This window comes from Symphalangus syndactylus, chromosome 9, assembly GCF_028878055.3.
Source record: "Symphalangus syndactylus isolate Jambi chromosome 9, NHGRI_mSymSyn1-v2.1_pri, whole genome shotgun sequence".
NCBI lineage: Eukaryota > Metazoa > Chordata > Mammalia > Primates > Hylobatidae > Symphalangus > Symphalangus syndactylus.
This window is the reverse complement of record NC_072431.2, coordinates 22632272-22656695: the sequence shown is the minus strand read 5'-3', so window position 1 is coordinate 22656695 and position 24424 is coordinate 22632272. Positions and strand designations below refer to the sequence as shown.

The window sequence follows — 24424 nt, the reverse complement described above, 5'->3', positions numbered from 1 at the left end:
TCAGGATTGGATCTCATGAACATCTTTTAGCTGCAAGGAAGACTGGGAATGTGGAGAATCTAACACTTTCTACCTTTCCAGTGGGAGGTGAGTTCTGCCTATGAAAAGGAGGGGTGGGTTAGGAGTTACTGTTGGGTAGCAACCAACAGTGTCTATACATGAAAATATCCTCTAGTTGTAAAAAAGGAAGAGATAGATTGAATCCAGATTTGGGTAATGAATGAAAAAATGGTGATGCCATTTTCCAAAATGAATTTTGCAATCTAAAATTGAATTGGGTCCTTACTCTGTTAATGTCACTTACCTGAATCTAACCCTCAGTGTTTGGGACTCTATAACCTCACTTTCTCATCATGAAACCTAACGGAAAACAGAGGAGGCAGCTGGAAGTAGTACAGTGGTTTTTAAATGCTACTCCTAGGACTGGTGCTAACTTCCTGCACAAAAATCACCTGGGAGCTTGTTAAATAAATCTAAATCTCTGGGAATTGGTATTTTTAGGTCTGGGATTTGACCATCAATTTTGTTAACAAGCTGCCTGGGTGATTCTGATACATGGCTAGGCTTGGGCACTTTTGGTAGAAAAAGTATGGGCTATGGATTCAGGCAAATCTGAATTTGATTCCAACTCTTCACTTATTAACTGTGTAAACTTAGGTCAGGCATTTGATCTGTCAGAGCTCAGGTCCCTCATCTGCTAAATGTGTAGGAATAATAATAATGATAATGGTTACTTTACAGAGCTTTTGTGAAATGTAGATATATCTTATGTGTAATGCCACTAGTATAATGCCTGGCACGTAGTTAGCATTCATTAACTCTGGCTATTATTATGTGTTAGCTTACAGTAAGTATGTGCATTTGATTTAGCATAGAAGCACACATTTCTGTACAACTACAACAAAAAGAAAAGAAGCAGAATATAATAAATTGCTTCTATTGTTGCTTACTATCTGTTATTTTCTAGGCTAGAACATAGGAGTCTTTATTTTCTTAACTGCATTTTTGACTATGTCTGTACTCTATTACCTATATAACTTAAAAATTGGCTAATATACCAAAAACTCTAATTTTTGTGAAATATGCTACTTAATATTTACTAGAGGCTATTTTTCACAGTGATCTCATGTAAAACCTGAAACTATACATGGTTCCTGCTCTTAAACAAAAAACAGACAATATAAATTCAGATAAAAATAATAAGTGCACATTAAGGATCATTTTGTTATTCTTAAAGATTTTATAGTTGCCTGGGTTAATAGTTAGAATGTTATTTTTGATGGTTGTTTTGTATGATACATAAATAACCACTGAGAGTGAATGCTTATTTTTCCTGCTTCCGTGCATAAAGAGGTCTTGGTGCACAGAAAGGAGAAAGATGCTAACATTGAGTACATACTTTCTGCTAGGAATTTAACTTAATTTGTTGTATTGGAAAGAGGCAGTGTGTTGTAGTGTTACCTGGGTTCTTATCCCATTTTCTGCACTTGAACTGCCTGACCTTGGGCAAGTTACTAACCTTTGTGTGCCTTGGTTTCTTCATTGGGGGTTATTGTATACCTACTTTATAGGGTTGTCATGAGGATTAAATAAGTTAAAATATATAATGTGTTTAGGAAGTACCTGGCACATAGATAGTAGTATATGTACTGTGTGCATGCAGTACTGTTAGCTATTCTTTAAGTTTCACAAATTTGCAGTGCTCTATAATCTTCACAAAAATCCTATAAATTAGATCTCTCTCTCTCTTTTTTTTTTGGTCTTAAAATGTCTTTATTGTATTTTAAAAAGTAGATCTTCTTAATCTTTACAGGTAAGAAAATTGAGGTTTGATGAGGTTAATAACTTATCCATAATCACCCATCTATTAAGTGATACAAATACTAGTTTGCTTTATCCTGCATCCTACTATGCCTTTAATATGTTAATTATTTAAAAAAAAAAATAGTAATCACCTGGCCGAGCGCGGTGGCTCATGCCTGTAATCCCAGCACGTTGGGAGGCCGAGGTGGGCAGATTACGAGGTCAGGAGTTCAAGACCAGCCTGGTCAGTATGGTGACACCCCGTCTCTACTAAAAATACAAAAAAAAAATTAGCGGGGCGTGGTGGCATGCACTTGTAGTCCCAGCTGCTCGGGAGGTTGAGGCAGAAGAATTGCTTGGACCCAGGAGGTGGAGGTTGCAGTGAGCCAAGATCGTGCCACTACACTCCAGCCTGGGCGACAGAGTGAGACTCCGTCTCCAAAAAAAAAAAAAAAAAGTAATTACCCATGTGATTCATATGGTACTAAGCAACATTTTCATTTATCAAAAAATTGTTACTACTTGGCAGTGGAGTTAATAGACTAATTCTTTTTGAACTTTGAGTGAGATGTTAATATTTTTAAAAAGATCTGTTATTGACCCTTAATTTAAAATATTGCATCAAGGTGTAACAGATTAAAAAAAGTCATATTGTAATAACAATTTAAATGAAATTAATTCCATATATATTACTTACCTGGGCTTAGGTGCTAACATTTTTATAGCATCATTTTCTAGGTAATAATAATTATGGTGCCTTGATAATTTTTCTTAGTATTTGAACGTTATTTTTGATTTGATAGAGTTGTATAATAATATCTATATGTGAATACAGTACAATTGTTTATTTCACTCATGATTTAGATGACATCTGTGATTGAGTAGGTTATCTAAATCCTCAAGTTTCATACATTTTATAGAAAATATAAGCAATTATGCTAATGGAAAACCTGTAATATATATTAATAGTATTAATTGATTTGAAACCTGTGTGTCTACCTCTATGGTGTCTTTTATAAGAATAATTCAGTGTACAGAATAAGAAACTTAACATTACATATTAAAATGAAAGATAAAGTGTTTTTTTTTTAATTAAATGTATAATAGAGGGGTGAAAGTGTATTAGATTGGATCCTAAAGCCGATCTTCTATTAGGTATTTTTCCTTACCTGTTTGCTCTTCCTCCTCCTCCACAAGCACACACACACCACATTCACCCTGACCTTCAGATAGGTAAAAATCTCCAAACTGCTCCCCCCACAACCCCTGCCATATTTTCTGTATGGTTTTAGGCACATAGCATTAGGTATAACATGCTTTGAAATTTCCAATTAGAAGCAGTAGCAATATTGTTAGCAATAGCTCTAAAGAAGCTGTTGGCTGAATGTTTCCTCCTCAGTACTCTTTGGTCTACCTTTTAAAAATTTCTTTCAGTAAAGTACAGCTTGCTGTCAGTAATTAATTTTCCTTACTTTGTTCAAGGAAGTTGCTGAATTTGCTTATGAGTTAGAATGACAAGCCTTACCCTCATTTTACATTTAGTATATTCTACCTTAGTTTCCCTTTATGTATAACATATAGGTGGCAAAACTACTCCACATCCTTTGTTTGAATTTCATTATCTGATTCTGTCTAATAAGAATTTATCCAAACTTTCTCACAGAACAATCCTTTTTTTTTGAGTCAGAGTTTCACTCTGTTGCCCAGGAAGAAGTGCAGTGGTGTGATCTCAGCTCACTGCAACCTCTGCCTCCCAGGTTCAGGCAGAACAATCCTTTTTTAAAAAAAATTATTTACCTTCTTTCTGACTTGGCTTTCACTGATTCATTTTTCCTCTCTCATTTTTTTTTCCACCAGGAAATTATTTCCCCCCATCCCATCTCCTTGAGGAACAGGAAGGGCCTTTAATTCTCAGCGGAGCAGTGTTGGAAGGGTCATTGAGGGGAAGAGAGCAGAGCATATGGAACTGTGGGTTTCAAAACCAGCTGCTGGGCTGCTCTGATTTTGAGTCTGAAGGGTGGATCAAGTGCTCTGTTCATATCTGATATTATAATTGCTTTTCTTTAGAAGAGCTGCTCTCAGAATTATAAATACTCTTCCCTGCATTGCAGTTTAGTTAAGGACATTCTTAAGGAATTGATGTTAGTTTTCCAGCATCTTTGCTGCAGTACTTTATTTGTTCAGGGAAAGGTTCTTCTTTAGTTAGGTTTCTAGGTTCTCAGGCTTTGATTCTGGCAACAAATGACTAGTTGATGTCACAGATAACTATGATCTTTAGAGCTCAGTGTCTGTAAGCATCTTCTGCATTTTTATAAGCACTACATGGTGGTAGAAGGCTTTCTAATTTTCTCTGTATTTGAAGACTTTACTTACTAAGGGCATTAAAACCTTTTATTTTTATTTTTTTACAAATTATACAGACCAAGATTTTAAGTTTTTCTTCTCTTAATCGTAGATGTTTTATTCCTGATTTACTTTTCCCTCCTTACTAAATGAAAATGTGGCACTTAAGGCAACCGTTTTCTTGTTAAAGAAGAAGTTGCTTCTCCAGTTCCGGAAAGAAAAACAAACTGAGATTTGCAGCTTTTTTATATTTGAAACCCTGTTGTGCTAAATCTTGCTAGTAAGCAGATAAAAAATTTTCTTCTTTTTGGTTAGCTTTTTCATACCATATTGTGACTTTAGTTTTCAAAGATTTAGACAATGTACTTTATCATATATATATATATTTGAGACTGAGTCTCACTCTGTCACCCAGGCTGGAGTGCAATGGTGCGATTTCTGCTCACTCTGTCTTCCGGGTTCAAGCAATTCTCCTGCCTCAGCCTCCCAAGTAGCTAGGATTACAGGCGCCACCACCACGCCTGGCTAATTTTTGTAATTTTAGTAGAGACAGGGTTTCACCATGTTGGCCAGGCTGGTCTTGAACTCCTGACCTCAAATGATCCTCCCACTTCAGCCTCCTAAAGTGCTGGGATTACAGGCATGAGCCACTGAGCCCAGCCATATTTTTTAATAAAGCCACCATAGAACCATAGCTATTCTTTGTAATAGATTTTCTTTCATGAAGTCTATTTTTTTTGGAGTTGAGGTCAGTAGAAAAAGGAAGATGATATTAGATTTTCTGGGGAGAAAATGGTTGTTAGGAATAGACTGCAAAGAAATTTATGACCCCTTTTAAACACCAGAATATTTTTAAGCCATATATTATTGTATAATTATTATATAGTAATATTACTTAATTTTGAGTCCTATAAAGTGTTAGTGTAGAAGTATTAGAAGAGAGACTTTCTTGAAATCATAGTATGTTAAAGCTTATAAGAGACTGTAGGGATCATATAGTAAGCAATACTGAAATTCTACAGAATAACAGATGGAGGTTTGTTCATTTATTAGTTCATTTGCTTACCCATTTATTCAACAAATACTTAATTTTTACTGTTCAGAATACTTGGGGATATTCCTGCCCTTATGGAGCTTACCGTAAATAGATAATAAACATCCCAAGTAAGTTAAATAGTATGTTAGAAGGTGATACAAGTCAACTGAGATGGGGGAGGGGCAGTGCTTAAGGGTTAGTGCTGGTTTGCATTTTAAAATATGATAGTTTCCATTGAAGAGATGACACTTGAGCAGAGAAGAGAAGAAAATGAGAGTAGACTGTGTGACTATCTGAGGGAAGAGTATCTCAGGGAGAAGGAAGAGCTGGGACAAAGGCCAAGATGTGGGAGCATGCCTAGTATACCATGCAAGGAACAGTAATAAGGCCAATGTGATTTCTGGAGGAAGAAGTGGAATGGAGTAATAGGTGATGAAAATTACTAGGTTTGGGAGGCAGGAGGTGGGTGGGGAACTGACTGGGTTATGTGGGGTGAATGGTTGTAAGGACTTTGGCTTTTACAGGAATGACATGGGAGGAGTGGTGGCAGTGAAGGGTTTTGAGCAGAGTAATAACACAATCTGACTTACGTTTCATCTGAATCATTCTTGCAGCCCTGTTGAGAAGAAATGCTGGGGTAAGCTTGTCAGATTTAGCAAATAACAAATTTGAATTTCAGATAAACAATGAATAATTTTTTAATGTATATGTCCTGTGCAATATTTCTTGATTATTCACACATAAGGCAGAATGTTTACTATGTTTTTTTAAAAAAATCATTTAAAAAAAGACCTCTTTAATGTTATTGTTGATTACTGTAGATTATTGTTATTATGATCCTGCTGGTCCCAAGGCTTAGTAGCAAATTTTCATCTCTCTTTCCTCTATTATCTGTATTTCTGTTTTTCACATTGTGGTCATCTTATACCCTGGAGTGCTACATACATAGGTTGCTGGATGGCAGCCCGGACCTAATGAATCAGAATTTCTGGGATGTAATAGGGAATCTCTGCAACTACCTACTCTTCTAGGTTCTGGGTATATAGTAGTGAACAAACCATGCAAAAATCTTTACTCTCATGGGATTTACATTCTAGTAGGGGAGATAGTAAACAATAAGTAAGTACATTTGCACTCCATATATGCTGGTTTTGCATCTGTGGATTTAACCAACTGTGGATCAAAAATATTTTTAAAAACCCAATAAAGGCCGGGCGCGGTGGCTCACGCTTGTAATCCCAGCACTTTGGGAGGCCGAGGCGGGCGGATCACGAGGTCAGGAGATCGAGACCACGGTGAAACCCCGTCTCTACTAAAAAATACAAAAAAAAATTAGCCGGGCGTGGTGGCGGGCGCCTGTGGTCCCAGCTACTCGGAGAGGCTGAGGCAGGAGAATGGCGTGAACCCGGGAGGCGGAGCTTGCAGTGAGCCGAGATTGTGCCACTGCACTCCAGCCTGGGCGACAGAGCAAGACTCCGTCTCAAAAAAAAAAAAAAAAAAACCCAATAAAAAGAACAATACAACAATAAAAAGTAATACAAATAAAAATACAGTATAATAACAATTTACATAAATTTATATTGTATTTGATATTATAAGTAATCTAGAGATGATTTAAAGTATACGGGAGGATGTGTACAGGTTATATGCAAATACTATGCCATTTTACATAAGAGTCTGAGGATTGGCCGGGAGCGGTGGCTCAAGCCTGTAATCCCAGCACTTTGGGAGGACGAGGCGGGCGGATCACAAGGTCAGGAGATCGAGACCATCCTGGCTAACACGGTGAAACCCCGTCTCTACTAAAAATACAAAAATTAGCCGGGTGTGCTGGCGGGCGCCTGTAGTCCCGGTTACTCGGGAGGCTGAGGCAGGAGAATGGCGTGAACCCGGGAGGCGGAGCTTGCAGTGAGCGGAGATTGCGCCACTGCACTCCAGCCTGGGCGACAGAGCGAGCTTCCGTCGCAAAAAAAAAAAAAAAAAAAAAAAAAAAAGAAAAGTCTGAGGGTTTTGGTATGGGGGCGGAGGTGTCCTGGAACCAATGCCCTGCAGATACCTAGAGACAACTGTATATAATATGTTGAATACTAATATAGATACTAAGAAGAAAGAAAAAGCACGATGGGGAATAGGAAATGTGTAGTGTTGTGGTCAGGGAGTTGCAATTTTAGATAGACTGACCAGTGTATGCCTTACTATATGGTTATGTTTAAATCAAGACTTAAAGGAAGTGAGTAAGAGACCAGGTGGATACTTGGGGGAATAGGATTTCTGGCTGAAGGAATAGCAACTGCAAAACTCCTAAGTCTGGGGTGTTCCTTGTGTGTTTAAGAAGCTGCAGGACGGTAATATGTATGGAGTAGATTAAAAAAGGGGAGAGTAGGAGATGAGGTGAAAGAGATATGGTAAGTGGCTGGTGATTGTTGATTAGTGGTTAGGCTTCATGATGCATTGCAGAGAGACTTGGGATCCTAGGCCCAGGAATGGCATTATCTCTGGGCCTTAGTTTCTTTATCATTAAAAATTAGAAGACTAAGATGATCTCTTAGGTTTCTTCCTACTCTAAAATAGGGTTTTTAATTTGAAATTGATTATTGGCCAGGTGTGGTGGCTTACACCTGTAATCCCAGCAATTTGGGAGGTCGAGGCAGGAGGATCACTTGAGCCCCAGAGTTTGAGACCAGCTGGGGCAACGTGGTGAAATCTTGTCCCTACAAAAAATGAAAAAAAATTAGCTAGGCATGGTGGCCAGTGCCTGTAGTCCTAGTTACTCAAGACACTGAGGTGGGAGGATTGTTGCTTGAGACAGGGAGGTCAAGGCCTCTATTGCCCTGCTGCACTCTAGCATGGGTGACAGAGCAAGACCATCTGAAAAAACAAACAAAAAGAAATCTGCCATTTATCTTCCATTTCTATTTTGTACCTCTTTTGAGAGCAGTTATTAATATTTTATCATTTGAGATTCTTCTGTACTTTTCATGAGCTCCTCTCAGGTTGTGTTCCAATTAGCCAGGTGATTTTTTTTTCTTTTATGCTGCTCGTTTCTCTTTTTTCCTGATTGAACTTGAAGATTTAGACAGTCCTTTGATAAACAGCAGGAAATTGTTCTCTTATCACCTTGTTAACCATTAGCTCTTCTGACAATCAGATTCTTATTTAATCTTAGCTAATAGAATTTGGAAACATGTATTTTTCTGTACTAAGAGATAGAAATTCTTATGATTGGCAGCTTGACATAAAGCTAGGCAGAAAGAGAAGAAAGAAGAGGCTTGAATAATTTCTAAATTGAATAAACACCAACTGCCAGTCCTAGATTAAACTGAATATAATATACAGGGAATCATGGGAGTCTTAGCTGGGTACTTCTGTAGAAGTACAACTTTTAGGCAGGTCTTATTTAGAAATAATTGGGTGGGAACGTTCTAAGATGTTGTTTTGATGGGTTCTATTAGCAGAAGACATGGATAAAGGAACATGTCATGAAGCTTTACAATCTTATTTAGTATAAATTGTGTTGGAAGAACAAAGCAGTATCAAAACTGTGGTTCGTGTCTTTGAAATCCAACACACAAAAATAGGACGTGTAGGCTCTCAAATTGCAGCTTGCGTGCAGTAGTAATGAAACAGTCTAATCACTCTTGAATAATTCTGCCACCTTTTACAACTTCCACAGGGTGTTATAAATTATAAACAAATCCAAAAAGCTAATTGTTATCTTGGGGTTTGATCTATCTTGTTTTATGTCATCTGCTAGATTTTGAGATCTGTGGGAGAGTCAGAAAAGAGTATATTGTTAGATACCAACATTAGGTTAAGTTTATGGTGACGTTAAAGATGACAATCACACTTTACAATAGTAAGTTTATAGTTATTTTTGCTAATAGTAATTTTTTTTATCTGTTGTGTATTCGGCAGCTTTTGTAGCAAATATTCCTTTGAATCTGACTGAAATTGAAGAAAATCCTAAATGGAGCAAGTTGGAAAGGATTCATAAAACTTAGCTGGCTAGACACTCAGCTGCATACATTTATTTATAGGCTTTTACCTTGCTCATTTATTTTTCTAACAGTATAAAACTGGAAGTTTAAAGTGAAAGACTATTTATATACTTAAAATAGGAGCCTATTTAAAAATAATGGAGTAAATTATGAAAAACAGATGAAGTTTATTTGGCACCTTTTGAACATTATTGAATTCTAGACTTGAAAATCTGTTTAAATTTATTTTTATAGCAATGGTAACTGTACTGTCCTGGTAGCTGTGCCAATTCTAAGTATAATATGCTTTAATTAATGTATGCTTTGGTGTTTCTGTTAATGGACACTGATTTTTTTTTTTTTTTAAGACGGAGTCTCACTCTGTCGCCCAGGCTGGAGTGCAGTGGCGCAATCTTGGCCCACTGCAAGCTCCGCCTCCTGGATTCATGCCATTCTCCTGCCTCAGCCTCATGAGTAGCTGGGACCACAGGTGCCTGCCACCAAGCCCAGCTAATTTTTTGTATTTTTAGTAGAGACGAGGTTTCACCATGTTAGCCAGGATGGTGTTGATCTCTTGACCTCGTGATCCGCCCACCTTGGCCCAAAGTGCTGGGATTACAGGCGTGAGCCACTGCGCCCGGCCTGGACACAGATTTTATTCATGATAAATAAAATCTAAGCAAGACATCCTAATTTAGTTCCAGTAAAATAGTCTGAAAAAGTGTGCTTTTTAATTTTTAAAATCTAGCCAATTAAGGATGAGAGAGTAAATCTTTACTGAGATAGCTCCTCTGACACTGAGATGACTGGCCTGCGTGCTCTTGGTGCTAACAAAATTACATTGTTGAATGATTGAATAGCTTCATCATGAAAAACTTTACTCTCTAAATTGTATGTTGACTAACTATGACACGTGGACCAAATCCTGCCATTTTTTGTGAAGTTTTATTGGAACACAGCCATGTTAATTTATTTACATATTGTTTATGGCTGCCTTGATGCTACAATGGTAATGTTGAGTAGTTACCATAGAGATCATATGATCCTCAACGTCTGAAATATTTACTGTTAGCCCTTTAAGAATAAGTGTGCTCCATATCTAAGTTTTTGGAGTTAGATCCTGTTAAAGTTCTGCTGGAGGTTTATGAGGTTAGTATTTTCATGTTTAATTTCCCATTCTACTACATTTTAAGAAAGAATACTTTAAATGGTCATTTTGAGTGTAAGTTTCTGGCTTTCTGATTCATGAGTATGGATAATACCACCTTGCAGTGTTGCTGTGAGGATAAGTGAAAAAATGTAAATAAAATGCTTAGCTAAGTGCCTGGCACCCAGAAGGAATTCAAGCAATGGGGAGATGCAATCAGGGAAAGCGTTGGTGTCTGGGTGATTTAAGATGGTATGTTTTTATAGGTTCTGATTTGTCCATAGGGCTGGCAGTGGAGGCCTAGTGTATCCGGCATCTTAATATAACTTTGCTGTCTAATGTCCCTTTATCCTGTTCTTCCTCCGTCCTTAATCCCTTTGCTCCTCTCTCTCTCTTTCCTCTCTTTCTCTTTTCCTCCTGATCTTTATATTTTCTTCCCTTTGTTTCCTTTTTGATATATGCAAGCATTGGTACTAAATTTAGGTCAGTCTCTTAGAGTATGTAGAGAGCCTAGTACGTAGAATATTGTCAGTTAGTGTTATTTCTATTCTCTAGAAAGCAGAAGAATTCAAAAATCTTGTAATTTCCCCCCCCTCCTTAATTTTTACATAATGTATATTAGAGCCATCTAGGCGTATGTAAAATCTACTCTTACCGTAGCAAATGTTAGGAGAGATCTTCAGTTTTTTTGGACCGTTGTGCCAAGAGTTCATCTTTAGGCAAGCTTGGTATTCTTCTAGAAGCAGGATAGATGATAGATCTTTCCTAGCATTTTGAAGGAAACTTGAAAATCTAGTGATGATAAAATTGACTCTAGCAATCTTGTATTAGTTAGAACACTTAGTTATGTTCTTGTTTCATGGAAATATAAACTTAAAAAGCTGTTATTTTACTTGACAGGTGTTGTTAGAAGATCAATTTGAAACTTAGGACCTACACCCCCTTCATGTTATTGTAAAACCAGCATTGATATGAATAAGAGAACAAGGAAAGAGAATCTTAAAATAGCTTTTGTTTTTATTGGTATTTATTATTATTTGGTGGTAGTTTTTAGTTTTTGTAGGTGTTATAAAAATACAGAAAAGAGATAAAATTCTAGGATGATGGTTATAGCATTAGCAGAACTTTATATAATAGAAGTAACAATTAGCCATATTTCTAGATTTAGGTCCCCTCATTTGAAAATCTTGTCATCCATAGTAAATTTAATTGTTTTAATTTAGCTAAATTCTTCTGTTTGTGGTTTAAAAAATAGTTAAATTGGTCAAATTTCTCATTGACTGTTCCTCCCTTCTTAAATCTGATACCTAAATGCATTAAGCTTAAATTTTATATACCACCATTCTATTAAAAATCAAGTATCCTTCCTATTTTTCTCATTTATTTTACATAAAGCTGAGATTTTCATAGAGGCAGATATTAATCCCATTTTTTCCTCTGAGGACACTGAGTCATACAGATATATATATATATATATATATATATATATATATATATGTATATTTAAACTGCAGTTTTAGTCGGTATAAAGTTGGAAACACAAATGTTAGATTTACTTTATTTTGTATATTCATAGGAACCAGATAACAAAATTTAAAAAGTTTTTTTTTTTTTTTTGTCTAGAAATATGTAGGTAACATCGAAGATGAGTTATTGCTTCAGTTTTTCAAAAAATTTTGTCGAGGCGTTACGGGTTTTATTCTGCAGGATATGAAGAGAGTAGTAGGAAAGTTGTAAGACTTGATGAAACAGCTCTAAGACATATCGTGTTAGCGTTCTGTTTACTTGTAGATGACGAAAACCAATAACAGATTGATTTTGTCTATCAAAGGAGAAAGAAGAGAGGGGAAGAAGAAAAAAAAGAGACATTTTTTTAATAGCGAATTTTTTTTCCTTTCCTTGGCGAAGCTGCTGATTAATTGACAGCAGCGAAGAGCCCAGACAGGGTATCCTGTCCTTCAGCAGCTGGATGCATCATCAAAGAAAACAGTTTTAGTTGTTTCTGAATCCTCTAGAAGACGTTTTGTATTTAATTGTAACTTGCATATAAGAGGTTGTCTCTGTGTTAGGTGTGCCAGTATCCTTGTTAGTGCTTCCATCTCATTTATGCCAGATCTACATCAGAATTTCTCACTTGCTTTATTATGGCCCTGTTTCCATGATCTTTTTTTATTTTGTCTTCTTTGGTGTGTTAGACAGGCTTTCCAAAAGTTAATATTGTGTCTTTCTGGGGTTTTGCTTGCCATCACAAATCATTATTTTAAAACTGTTTGCATGTAATTTGTTCTCAAACTCATGTTCAGATCAAAAAGGTCTTAAGTCTGCTTGAGACTATATGGGAGACCTGAACTACAATATGTAAAGCATAGAGGGTGGATTTCTCTAGTCAGTTATCTAGGCAATATTAGTAAATCATATAAAGTATTGACCCTAAGCAATTTATGCTCTTTTACTTAACTGTTGCTTTGGAAGTTTAGGTTATGATTTGTAATATTTTGCCAATTTTATTTTCTGTTATATGCTTCACCTTTGAGAAGAGTGGGAACAATCTTATGGTAAAGTGTTTTTGTTTTGTTTTATATTTTTATTTATTTTTTTATAGTCCAAGGCCATTGGTTTGCTAGATGTGGATGTGTATGGACCTTCAATTCCAAAGATGATGAATCTGAAAGGAAATCCAGAATTATCACAGAGTAAGTAAAGAAGGGATAAATATTATCATAATAGTTGCACTTTTATTAGTACTTACTGGGTGTCAGACATTATGCTAGATGCAATGTATATTTTATACACAATGTAGTGTAAGTCCTCACTTAAGTTAGTAGATTCTTGGAAACTGTGACTTTAAGTGAATAGATATGTTAATTGATATAAACGAGTTAAGTTCCTATGGCATATTTCTGGTCACAAGAACGTCACCAAACTTCTAAATAAAGACTCAAAACACTTGTAATATTAAACAAAGAAATAAATTTGGGCTATAAGTACATTTAAGAAAGATTAATAAAAACAATATAATTATTTACACAATTTTTAGTGAATCAGTGAGTGAAAGCAGTCATAGTGGTGGTGGGTTAAATCAAGGAATAGGTGTTTGCGAAGTGAAAATTGTAAGGAGCATCTCCTACCATCATGCAATTTGAGAGTAACCAATATGGCAGATCACTGAGCATTTTCTTACTGCATCGTTTATTGTGCATTTGTATGATTACCATATACTTTACTAGTTTTTTTTCTTTTTTTTTTTTTTTGAGACGGAGTCCCACCCTGCTGCCCAGGCTGGAATGCAGTGGTGTGATCTTGGCTCACTGCAACCTCCGCCTCCTGGGTTCAAGTGATTCTCCTGCCTCAGCCTCCCAAGTAGCTGGGACTACAGGTGCGTGCCACCACGCCCAGCTAATTTTTGTATTTTTAGTTAAGATGGGGTTTCGCTGTGTTGGTCGGGCTGGTCTTGAACTCCTGACCTCAGGTGATCCACCCACCTCACCCTCCCAAAGTGTTGGGATTATAGGTGTGAGCCACTACACCTGGCCCACTAATTTTTATTTGGCAATCATTTGTATGCATTCATTCATCTTCCAACCCACTTATTCTGGTTCAGGGTGGGGGGTGCCTGGAGCTATGCTGGCAGCTAAAGGCACAAGGCAGGAATCAACCCTGGACAGGAAGCCATTCCATTGCAGGGTACACTCACACACCCATACTCATTCAGACTGGGACAATATAGACACTCCAATTCATCTAATGTGCATAGCTTTGGGATGTGGAAGGAAACCAGAGTACCCGGAGAATACCCATGCAGACCTGGGGAGAACATGCAAACTCCACACAAGACTGTGGTCATGGCTGGAAATTGATTTTTTTCTTTATTAATGTTACTACAAAATGATATTGAAAGAAAACAATTTTATTGGAGGACCTGCTGTATAGTGATTCAGAAAGCAGACGTGGAAGACTGTACTTTGAGGAATCATTTCTATAATTTGCTACTACAGAAGTTTCTCTGAACATGTAGAGCACTGAATTTCAATAAAATAAAAAAATAAAAAGTATATATATAAAAAGAAATCAGACATGATACTGAACTGCCTGGGTTTGATTCTCAGCCCCATCCATTTACTAGCTATGTGGCTTGAGTAAATTGTTTTAATCTCTTTGTGCCTCAGACCCCCATATGTAAAATAGTTACAACTACTGTGAGGATTAATATAATGCATTTAGTAGAGTTCCTGGCACATAGTAAGTGATCAAAAATGCTAGATCATCATTATTGTCTCTTTATATTAAATGTGTGGATATATGGGATTATTTGAATAGGAAGTATATTTGTGTTTAGAAGAGATGAAAATTATTTTCTTTAATCAGATTTCTGGGTCAGATTTGTTTTAAAGTGTTAAAAAAACTCCCAAAACATTATTTTCTTTCTCTAGCCTCTTTACTAGAAAGAAGTAATTTTTAAATAGCTCTTTAATATTTACTGCTGTTATTGCATTTAAAAAATAAAGCTATCAAAAGCTTTAAGAACAAGGAAATGTTACTATCAAAAAATGAATTGGCTTGGCTTAGTGGCTCACATGGCTGTAATCCCAGCACTTTGGGAGACTGAGGTGGGAGGACTGCTTGAGTCCAGGAGTTCAAGACCAGCCTGGGCAACATAGTGAGACAAAAATAAAAAAATTAGCTGGGCATGGTGGCTCACACCTGTAGTCCCTGATACTCAGGGGACTGTGGTAAGAGGATCACTTGAGCCCAGGAAGTCAAGGCTGCAGTGACCCATGACTGTGCCACTGTACTCCAGCCTGGATGACAAAGCAAGATCTTGTCACAAAAAAAAAAAAAAAAAAGAAGGAATTGGAAAAATGATAATTTTTTTAAAATAATGGTTTTATGGGAAATTGGTTTATTGATTTGTAATTATGAGTATAAAATTGAATAATTTCTTTTTATTTCTTATTGGGCTTTTTATTTTCCACTGTTCTAGAGAAAATGACTATATTTACTGCTGTATATTTATTGGATTATCTCTGTAGGTAATAGAAGTATTATTTTTGTTGTCATTAAAAGTTAATTCAGCATTGCTTACCATTTAAGAGGCTTTTGTTTGTGGTGTTGGAGCCAATTATAATGTTAAGTTTTGGATAATTCTTTATGAGACAGTGAAGATTCTCCCTAACATTTTGAAGAAAACTTAAAGATTTTAGTGATGTTAACATTGACCCTAGCAGTAGTACATTGCAAGTACCCACTTAATTATTTTCTTGTTCTATGAAACATAAACTTAAAAAGCTGCTATTCTGGTTTCTTTTGTCTTAACTTTTTAGTAGAATACATACTTAGTTTGCAAATATATGACATGAGCCAAGGTGTCAAGCTTTCACAAAGAAGGAGTAATGAATTTGCATACTTTAAATGATAGATTCATTATGTTTGTCTCTTGATTAAAGTAATATGAAAACTCGTACATGCAGAACATGAGGAATGGCAAAATAGAGCCCTCAGTGTCATTCTTAAGTAGTCTGCTTGGTATATGCCAACATAAATACTCGAAGTGAACTTTAATTTCTTTCTTCTCATTTTACTGAAGCTATAATCTTAAATTTGATGTTTGCAAATTGGCTGCCAGTAAATAGGCTTTTGGGTAAAGATGAGGTACCGGAAATCTTGGAAAGGCTGAAAAATAAAAAAACCACTTTCTCTGTTGACAGGCTGATCTTAAGTCCCCCAAGAAATAAACTGAATGATTAAGGCATTCACTTAAAAGAATGTGGAATCTTAAAAATGCAACTTATAAATTATTTTTGAATCTTAGAAAAACCTGCCACCATTCTACTAATTCTTGTCATTCTGACATTTCTACATTTTTCATGTTAATTTATCCTATTCTGCTCTCTATTACAGAAAACACAATACAATACAAAATTACCTAATTAACAATAAAGAGAAACTATGAAAGACTTGTTTTCAGCAGTTCAGGTTTTGGGGGGATAGACCAGTGAATTGAATCCCACCTTTATAGGTGTTCCTCTGTTCTTAGACTAAGCTGGACAGCCTTGCAAGCAGTGAGACTTCAGAATTGCCTTTCTCCTTGTTATTTAAATAGATGTATGGCAACGTAGTTTTTGACAATTTGGTCATTTAAACTGATATGTTAGGGTTGGCAGATCATACGTTTATCCACATTCTCTCCATACCTTTTTTTGGGAGGGTGGGGGGAATTGTAGAAAAACAACACGTTTTGCATTTAAGACATTTTAGCCTTCATTACCAAGAGAAAGTTTCTGTTCGATTTTAAAAAAGTGAATTCAGTAATTGAAGATTTTAAGTTTGTAATAGTTTTGAGTGTCTTTGGCTGAGAATGTTTCTGTCAGCTTAAAATGACAATAGTGATTTTTCTATGTTATCATGCAAAATTATGGTAATGGAAAATCTAGCCAGTTTGTAGAAAGGGCATTATGCAAGAACATCAACAGGCTGACATTATAATGACTGAAGATGATCAGTTACTTTGGGAAGCTAGTGGGATTTAGAATAAAACCTAAGCGTCCTTGGAGAAACCAGCATCTAAGCATGAATATAACCTTTTTTAAAAAAAGAACAAATGCCAACTTTTTCCTTCATTTTAACTTTCCAAATAGTGTCAAATTCAGATTTCATATTATAGTATAGCCAAATTATAGTCCTAGAAATTATTGTAGGTTTTCAATTGAAATGGCAAATGAATATTAAATGGCTGTTGCACAAGAGAGACAACACATCTCTCTCTTAGTAGATATTAGTAGAAATATCTGCTTTGTTTCATAGTTTTGTGATGAAAAATCACTTTCAGAATACTGGTGAATTTATTACTACTTAGTTTTACTGAAGAGTCTTTAAATGTAATGAGCTAATAAAGTAGGAAAATTTCAAGACCTGTGGAGAGAGTTTACTAAAATGGATATGTCAAGTATTTTATTGAGGATGACACCGTGTTTATTAGTGATTTTGAGTAGGATCCACTTGTCTTTTCTATTGTGGGATAGTAATTTTGCGCTCATGGCACAGCTTTCTGCTCTATTTGTTTGAAGTTAGTAAACTTTTTTCAAGTTTAGGAATTAATGTGTATGTAGGCTTATGAGACAGAGAAGTGTGGAAAATCAGCTTGGGCAAATGACCTTTTATAATCTCTGATAAAAACTACAAAGAAGGGACTAAGATCTTCTTTTTCTGCTTCTTTCTTCTTTCTTCTTCTTCTTCCTTCCTTCCTCCTTCTCCTTCTCCTCCTTCTTCTTCTTCTTTTCCTTTCTCCTCCTTCTCTTCCTCCTCCTCTTCCTCCTCCCTTCTCCTTCCTCGTCTCCTCCCTTCTCCCTCCTCCTCTTGTCCTGTCTTCTCCCTCCTCCTCTTCTCCCTTTTCCCCCTCTCGTCCTCCCTTCTCCTTCTTCCTCCCTCCTCCCTTCTCCTCCTCCCTTCTTCTTCTTCTTCCTCCTTCATCTTCCTTTTTCTTTTCTTTTTTTTTTTTTTTTTGAGATAGAGTATCACTCTGTTGCCCAGGCTGGAGTAAAGTGGTGCCATCATAACTCAATGCAGCCTCAAACTCCCAGGCTCAAGTGATCGTCCCTCCTCAGCCTCCCGAGTAGCCGGGACTATAGGCGTGTGCCACCATACTGGCTAATTTTTAATTTTTTGTAGAGCTGGGGTCTCACTATGTTGCCCAGGCTGGTCTTGAACTCCTGGACTCAAGCAATCCTCCTGCTTTGGCCACCCAAAATGCTGCGATTACAGGGCTGAGCCACCACACCTGGCCTGGAACTGAGGTTTCTTAAAGGTAACTTAAGTGCTTAAAGAATGAGAATGAGCTCTAGTTATTCCTTAAGTCACTCTGTTGTTTCCTTCCAGAGAAGAGATCTAGGGGTGTTGCTGAAGTTGTTAACATGCAAGATCACATTCCTGTCCAAAGCATGGAGTTCCCAAAGGCTCTAACAGCTATTTGCTGCACGGCTTGTGGATGTTAGCCCACCAGGTTAGGGTGGTTCTGGGGATACTTACTAGATACCTCCAATTTTAAGACGACTAGTACAGTAGCCTCACGGGCCACAGAAGGCAGGGCATATTGTTGGCTGCTCTTTGGGGTATCACAGATATGTGGACTGCAGGCGGCTCCTTCAGCTGGAGGTCTGTAGTCGTCCAAGGTTTTGATGGGGGTTGTTGGAATATTCTTGCTTACCTCTTCACTGTAGGGAAAAATTCCTCCTGATTCCCAGCTGATCCTGGTTGCCGGGATGGGGTTGTGGAGTTGGTGTATCCAAATGTAGTTATTTATTTGTTGTTCTGGCTGTCTTTGTGAGGAGGATGAGCACCAGGGGCTTAGTCAACTCTCTTGCTGACATCACTTTATCTTGTTCTTTAAAGGGGCAATCATTACAGAACTGGAAGAAAAGAGAATAGTGATGTTTCATTGGGAAACTTGGCTATTAACCTTCTCTAATTTTCAGTTTAGAAACTTAACTAGCTGGCTGGGCACGGTGGCTCACGCCTGTAATCCTAGTACTTCGTGAGGCCGAGGCAGGCAGATTGCCTGAGCTCAGGAGTTCAAGACCAGCCTGGGCAACATGGTGAAACCCCGTCTCTACTAAAATACAAAAAAAATTAGCTGGGCGTGGCGGTGTATGCCTGTAGTCCCAGCTACTCGGAGGCTGAGGCAGGAAAATTGCTTGAACCTGGGAGGTGGAGGTTGCAGTGAGCCGAGATCGTGCCACTGCACTCCATCCTGGGTGACAGAGTGAGACTGTCTCAACAACAACAACAAAAAAAATACACCAGGGACCAGTCCTGGTATGTGACCTTTCAGACAAAGAATTCAAAATAGCTGTGTGAGGAAACTCAAAGAAAGTCAAGATACCACATAGAAAGAATTCAGAATTCTGTCAGATAAATTTAACAAAGAGATTGAAATAATTAAAAGATTCAAGCTGAAATTCTTGAGCTGAAAAATGAAGTTGGCATGCTGAAGAATGCATCAGTCTTTTAATAGAATTGATCAAGCAGAAGAAAGAATTAGTGAACTTGAAGACAGACTATTTGAAAATATATAGTCAGAGGAGACAAAAGAAAAAAGAATGAAAAACAATGAAGCACAACAACAGGATCTAGGAGATAGTCTCAAAAGGGTAAATCTAAGGGTTATTGGCCTTAAGAAGGAAGAGAAAGAGCTAGAGGTAGAAAGTTCGTTCAAAGGATAATAACAGATCACTTCCAAAACCTGGAGAAAGATACCAGTATCCAAAAGTACAATAAGGTTATAAAACACAAAACAGATTTAACCCAAAGAAAACTATCCAAAGGCATTTAATAATCAAACTCCCAAAGATCAAGGATAAAGAAATAATCCTAAAAGCAGCAAGAGAAAAGAAATAAATGACATACAGTGAAGCTCCAGTACCTCTGGCAGCAGACTTTTCAGTGGAAACCTTACAGGCCAAGAGAGAATGGCATGACATATTTAAAGTGCTGATGGAAAACACTTTTACCCTAAAATAGTATATCTGGTGAAAATATCCTTCAAGAATCAAGAAGAAATAAAGACTTTCCCAGACAAACAAAAGCTGAGGGATTTTTAACACCAGACTTGAACTACAGGAGATGTTAAAGGGAATACTTCATCAGAAAGAAAAGGACATAGGCTGAGCGTAGTGGCTCACTCTTGTAATCCCAGCACTTTGGGAGGCTGAGGCAGGCGGATCACCTGAGGTCAGGAGTTGGAGACCAGCCTGGCCAACATGGTGAAACCCTGTCTCTACTAAACATACAAAAATTAGCTGGGCATGGTGGCGGGTCCCTGTAGTCCCAGCCACTTTGGAGGCTGAGGCAGGAGACTCACTTGAACCCAGGAGGCAGAGGTTGCAGTGAGCTGAGATCATACCACTGCACTCCAGCCTGGGTGACAGAGTGAGACTGTCTCAAAAAAAAAGAAAGAAAGAAAGATAAAGAAAAAGACATTGATGAGCAGTAGGTAATCACCTGAAGGTACAAAACTCACTCGTAATAGTAAGTATGCAGGGGAAAAAAAGATTTTGTAACATTATAACTATGGTGTGTAATCTACTCTTATCCTAAGTAGAAATCTAGACTTTGTGTATTTGTTGTTAAAGGTGTTTTGAAACCTTTGAGACATATCAGAGAATCTGTCCTGTTAGCTTTGTTATTTTAACTTGAAATATTTAATTCAAATTAAACATAGACTATACATTAACTATGATCACGTTTGGTTGTGAGTGAAGGAAAACCCAATGAAATAGTAGGTTAAACAAGATAGTTTATTACTCTTTCACATGAGTGAGGCAGTCCATTCACTATTGATATGTTAGTTCTATTCTGCAAAGTCCTCAGGATAGAAGTCTTGTTTTTGTTTTGAGACAGAGTCTCGCGTTTTCGCCAGGCTGGAGTGCAGTGGTGCTATCTTGGCTCACTGCAACCTCTGCCTCCCAGGTTCAAGCGATTCTCCTGCCTCAGCCTCCCCAGTAGCTGGGATTACAGGTGCCCACCTCTACACCTGGCTAATTTTTTTATTTTTAGTAGAGATGGGGTTTCACCATGTTGGCCAGGATGGTCTCGATTTCTTTTTTTTTTCTTTTATCTGTCTTTTTAAAAAAATTTTATTATTATTATACTTTAAGTTTTAGGGTACATGTGCACAATGTGCAGGTTTGTTACATATGTATACATGTGCCATGTTGGTGTGCTGCACCCATTAACTGGTCATTTAGCATTAGGTATATCTCCTAATGCTATCCTTCCCCCCTCCCCCCACCCCACAACAGTCCCCGGAGTGTGATGTTCCCCTTCCTGTGTCCATGTGTTCTCATTGTTCAGTTCCCACCTATGAGTGAGAACATGCGGTGTTTGGTTTTCTGTCCTTGCGATAGTTTACTGAGAATGATGGTTTCCAGTTTCATCCATGTCCCTACAAAGGACATGAACTCATCATTTTTTATGGCTACATAGTATTCCATGGTGTATATGTGCCACATTTTCTTAATCCAGTCTATCGTTGTTGGACATTTGGGTTGGTTCCAAGTCTTTGCTATTGTGAATAGTGCCGCAGTAAACATATGTGTGCATGTGTCTTTATAGCAGCATGATTTATAATCCTTTGGGTACATGCCCACTAGTGGGATCCCTGGGTCAAATGGTATTTCTAGTTCTAGATCCCTGAGGAATCGCCACACTGACTTCCACAATGGTTGAACTAGTTTACAGTCCCACCAACAGTGTAAAAGTGTTCCTATTTCTCCACATCCTCTCCAGCACCTGTTGTTTCCTGACTTTTTAATGATGGCCATTCTAACTGGTGTGAGATGATATCTCAGTGTGGTTTTGATTTGCATTTCTCTGATGGCCAGTGATGATGAGCATTTTTTCATGTGTTTTTTGGCTGCATAAATGTCTTCTTTTGAGAAGTGTCTGTTCATATCCTTCGCCCACTTTTTGATGGGGTTGTTTGTTTTTTTCTTGTAAATTTGTTTGAGTTCATTGTAGGTTCTGGATATTAACCCTTTGTCAGATGAGTAGATTGCGAAAATTTTCTCCCATTCTGTAGGTTGCCTGTTCACTCTGATGGTAGTTTCTTTTGCTGTGCAGAAGCTCTTTAGTTTAATGAGATCCCATTTGTCAATTTTGGCTTTTGTTGCCATTGCTTTTGGTGTTTTAGACATGAAGTCCTTGCCCATGCCTATGTCCTGAATGGTATTGCCTAGGTTTTCTTCTAGGGTTTTTATGGTTTTAGGTCTAACATGTAAGTCTTTAATCCATCTTGAATTAATTTTTGTATAAGGTGTAAGGAAGGGATCCAGTTTCAGCTTTCTACATATGGCTAGCCAGTTTTCCCAGGACCATTTATTAAATAGGGAATCCTTTCCCCATTGCTTGTTTTTGTCAGGTTTGTCAAAGATCAGATGGTTGTAGATAGGTGGCATTATTTCTGAGGGCTCTGTTCTGTTCCATTGATCTATATCTCTGTTTTGGTACCAGTATCATGCTGTTTTGGTTACTGTAGCCTTGTATAGTTTGAAGTCAGATAGTGTGATGCCTCCAGCTTTGTTCTTTTGGCTTAGGATTGACTTGGCGATGCGGGCTCTTTTTTCATTCCATATGAACTTTAAAGTAGTTTTTTCCAATTCTGTGAAGAAAGTCATTGATAGCTTGATGGAGATGGCATTGAATCTATAAATTTCCTTGGGCAGTATGGCCATTTTCACGATATTGATTCTTCCTACCCATGAGCATGGAATATTTTTCCATTTGTTTGTATCCTCTTTTATTTCATTGAGCAGTGGTTTGTAGTTCTCCTTGAAGAGGTCCTTCACATCCCTTGTAAGTTGGATTCCTAGGTATTTTATTCTCTTTGAAGCAATTGTGAATGGGAGTTCACTCATGATTTGGCTCTCTGTTTGTCTGTTATTGGTGTATAAGAATGCTTGTGATTTTTGTACATTGATTTTGTATCCTGAGACTTTGCTGAAGTTGCTTATCAGCTTAAGGAGATTTTGGGCTGAGACAAGATCTGCCTGCCTCGGCCTCCCAAAGTGCTGGGATTACTTACAGGCATGAGCCAATGCTCCTGGCTGCAAGTTTTTTCTTTAACTTCACTGTTACACGATACTTAGGAGGATTTTAATATGAAAGATGTAAAATAATTTGGTTAAGTTTCTAAACGGTGTTAGAACCTTTAAGATAATTGGATTTATTCCACTTATTAGTTTGGCTTATTAAATTTACAAGAGTTGCTTATGTATTTTGGTTGTTTGATTTGCAAGGCTACCCTGTCGCTCATTTGAAAGGTTTGAGAAAATCAGATTTATTTGATTTGTAAATTTAGTTTTAAATGTTTTAGGCAACTTAATTTCACTGGTTTATAATTGAAGATAATTGTTTAGGGGAATTTAATCTGTAACGAATTGATTGAACATGAAGATAAAATGTGAAAGTAATTGTTTTTATTTTTCTAGTAAAATTATAAATGATATACACAACAAGATTTGTGAAATGAACTTTTAAGTTTTACACTTTTAGAGTTTTGAACTTTTAACTTTTATGGTTTGCAAAAAGTTTAAAAACATACAACTTTAAATATTCGATACAAGTAACCATTTTTGTATAACAAAGTCTCACCTAAGTTGACATTTCAGAAATTAAAAATATGAGGAGATAAGGTATTATGCACATGCTGTTGAGACTGCTGAAGTTATTTTTAAAAAATGTTAAGTATACATTTTGTGTTGTCAAGAAGGAGCAAATACTCTTTTAAATATTTGTATAGTATCCTCCATTAGACTTTAACACCCTTAGCTCTTTGCTTTTAGGAGATTCAAATTAAAAATTCACTTTTTTTTTGTTTTGAGATGGAGTTTTGCTCTTATTGCCCAGGCTGGAGTGCAATGACGCGATCTCCGCTCACTGCAACCTCTGCCTCTCAGGTTCAGGTGATTCTCCTGCCTCAGCCTGCTGAGTAGCTGGGATTACAGACATGTGCCACCCTAATTTTGTATTTTTAGTAGAGATGGGGTTTTGCCATGATTCTCCTGCCTCAGCCTGCTGAGTAGCTGGGATTACAGACATGTGCCACCCTAATTTTGTATTTTTAGTAGAGATGGGGTTTTGCCATGCTGGTCAGGCTGGTCACAAACTCCCGACCTCAGGTGATCCGCCCACCTCGGCCTCCCAAGATTCACTTTTTCAGGGATAATCATGTTGTCAAAAATATTAGCCATATATACAGAGAAAGTTGGTAGGACATGAAGTAGTTTGTATTGATGTAAGTTCAAGTAATTGCATATGTGTGTAAAGATAGAGCCTAAATAAATAAGCTTCTTTTGGGAATGGCTGGCTGGCTTTCTTTCTTTCTTTCTTTCTTTCTTTCTTTCTTTCTTTCTTTCTTTTTTTTTTGAGACAGAGTCTCGCTCTGTCGCCCAGGCTGGAGTGCAGTGGCACAGTCTCGGCTCACTGCAAGCTCCGCCTCCCAGGTTCACGCCATTCTCCTGCCTCAGCCTCCTGAGTAGCTGGGACTACAGGTGCCCGCCACTATGCCCGGCTAATTTTTTGTATTTTTAGTAGAGACGGGGTTTCACAGTGTTAGCCAGGATGGTC

The 24424-nt window shown here is 37.3% G+C and overlaps 1 protein-coding gene across 6 annotated transcripts in view; it reads left to right on the top strand.

Moving 5' to 3' along the window:
• NUBPL (NUBP iron-sulfur cluster assembly factor, mitochondrial) overlaps positions 1-24424 on the top strand; it is a 352593-nt gene that overhangs the window by 25951 nt on the left and 302218 nt on the right. For all 6 annotated transcript variants that reach the window (XM_063645949.1, XM_063645948.1, XM_055291598.2 and 3 more), the window contains exon 4: positions 12909-12999. In XM_063645949.1, coding sequence (XP_063502019.1) covers positions 12909-12999 — 91 coding nt within the window. The remainder of the gene's footprint in view (positions 1-12908; positions 13000-24424) is intronic.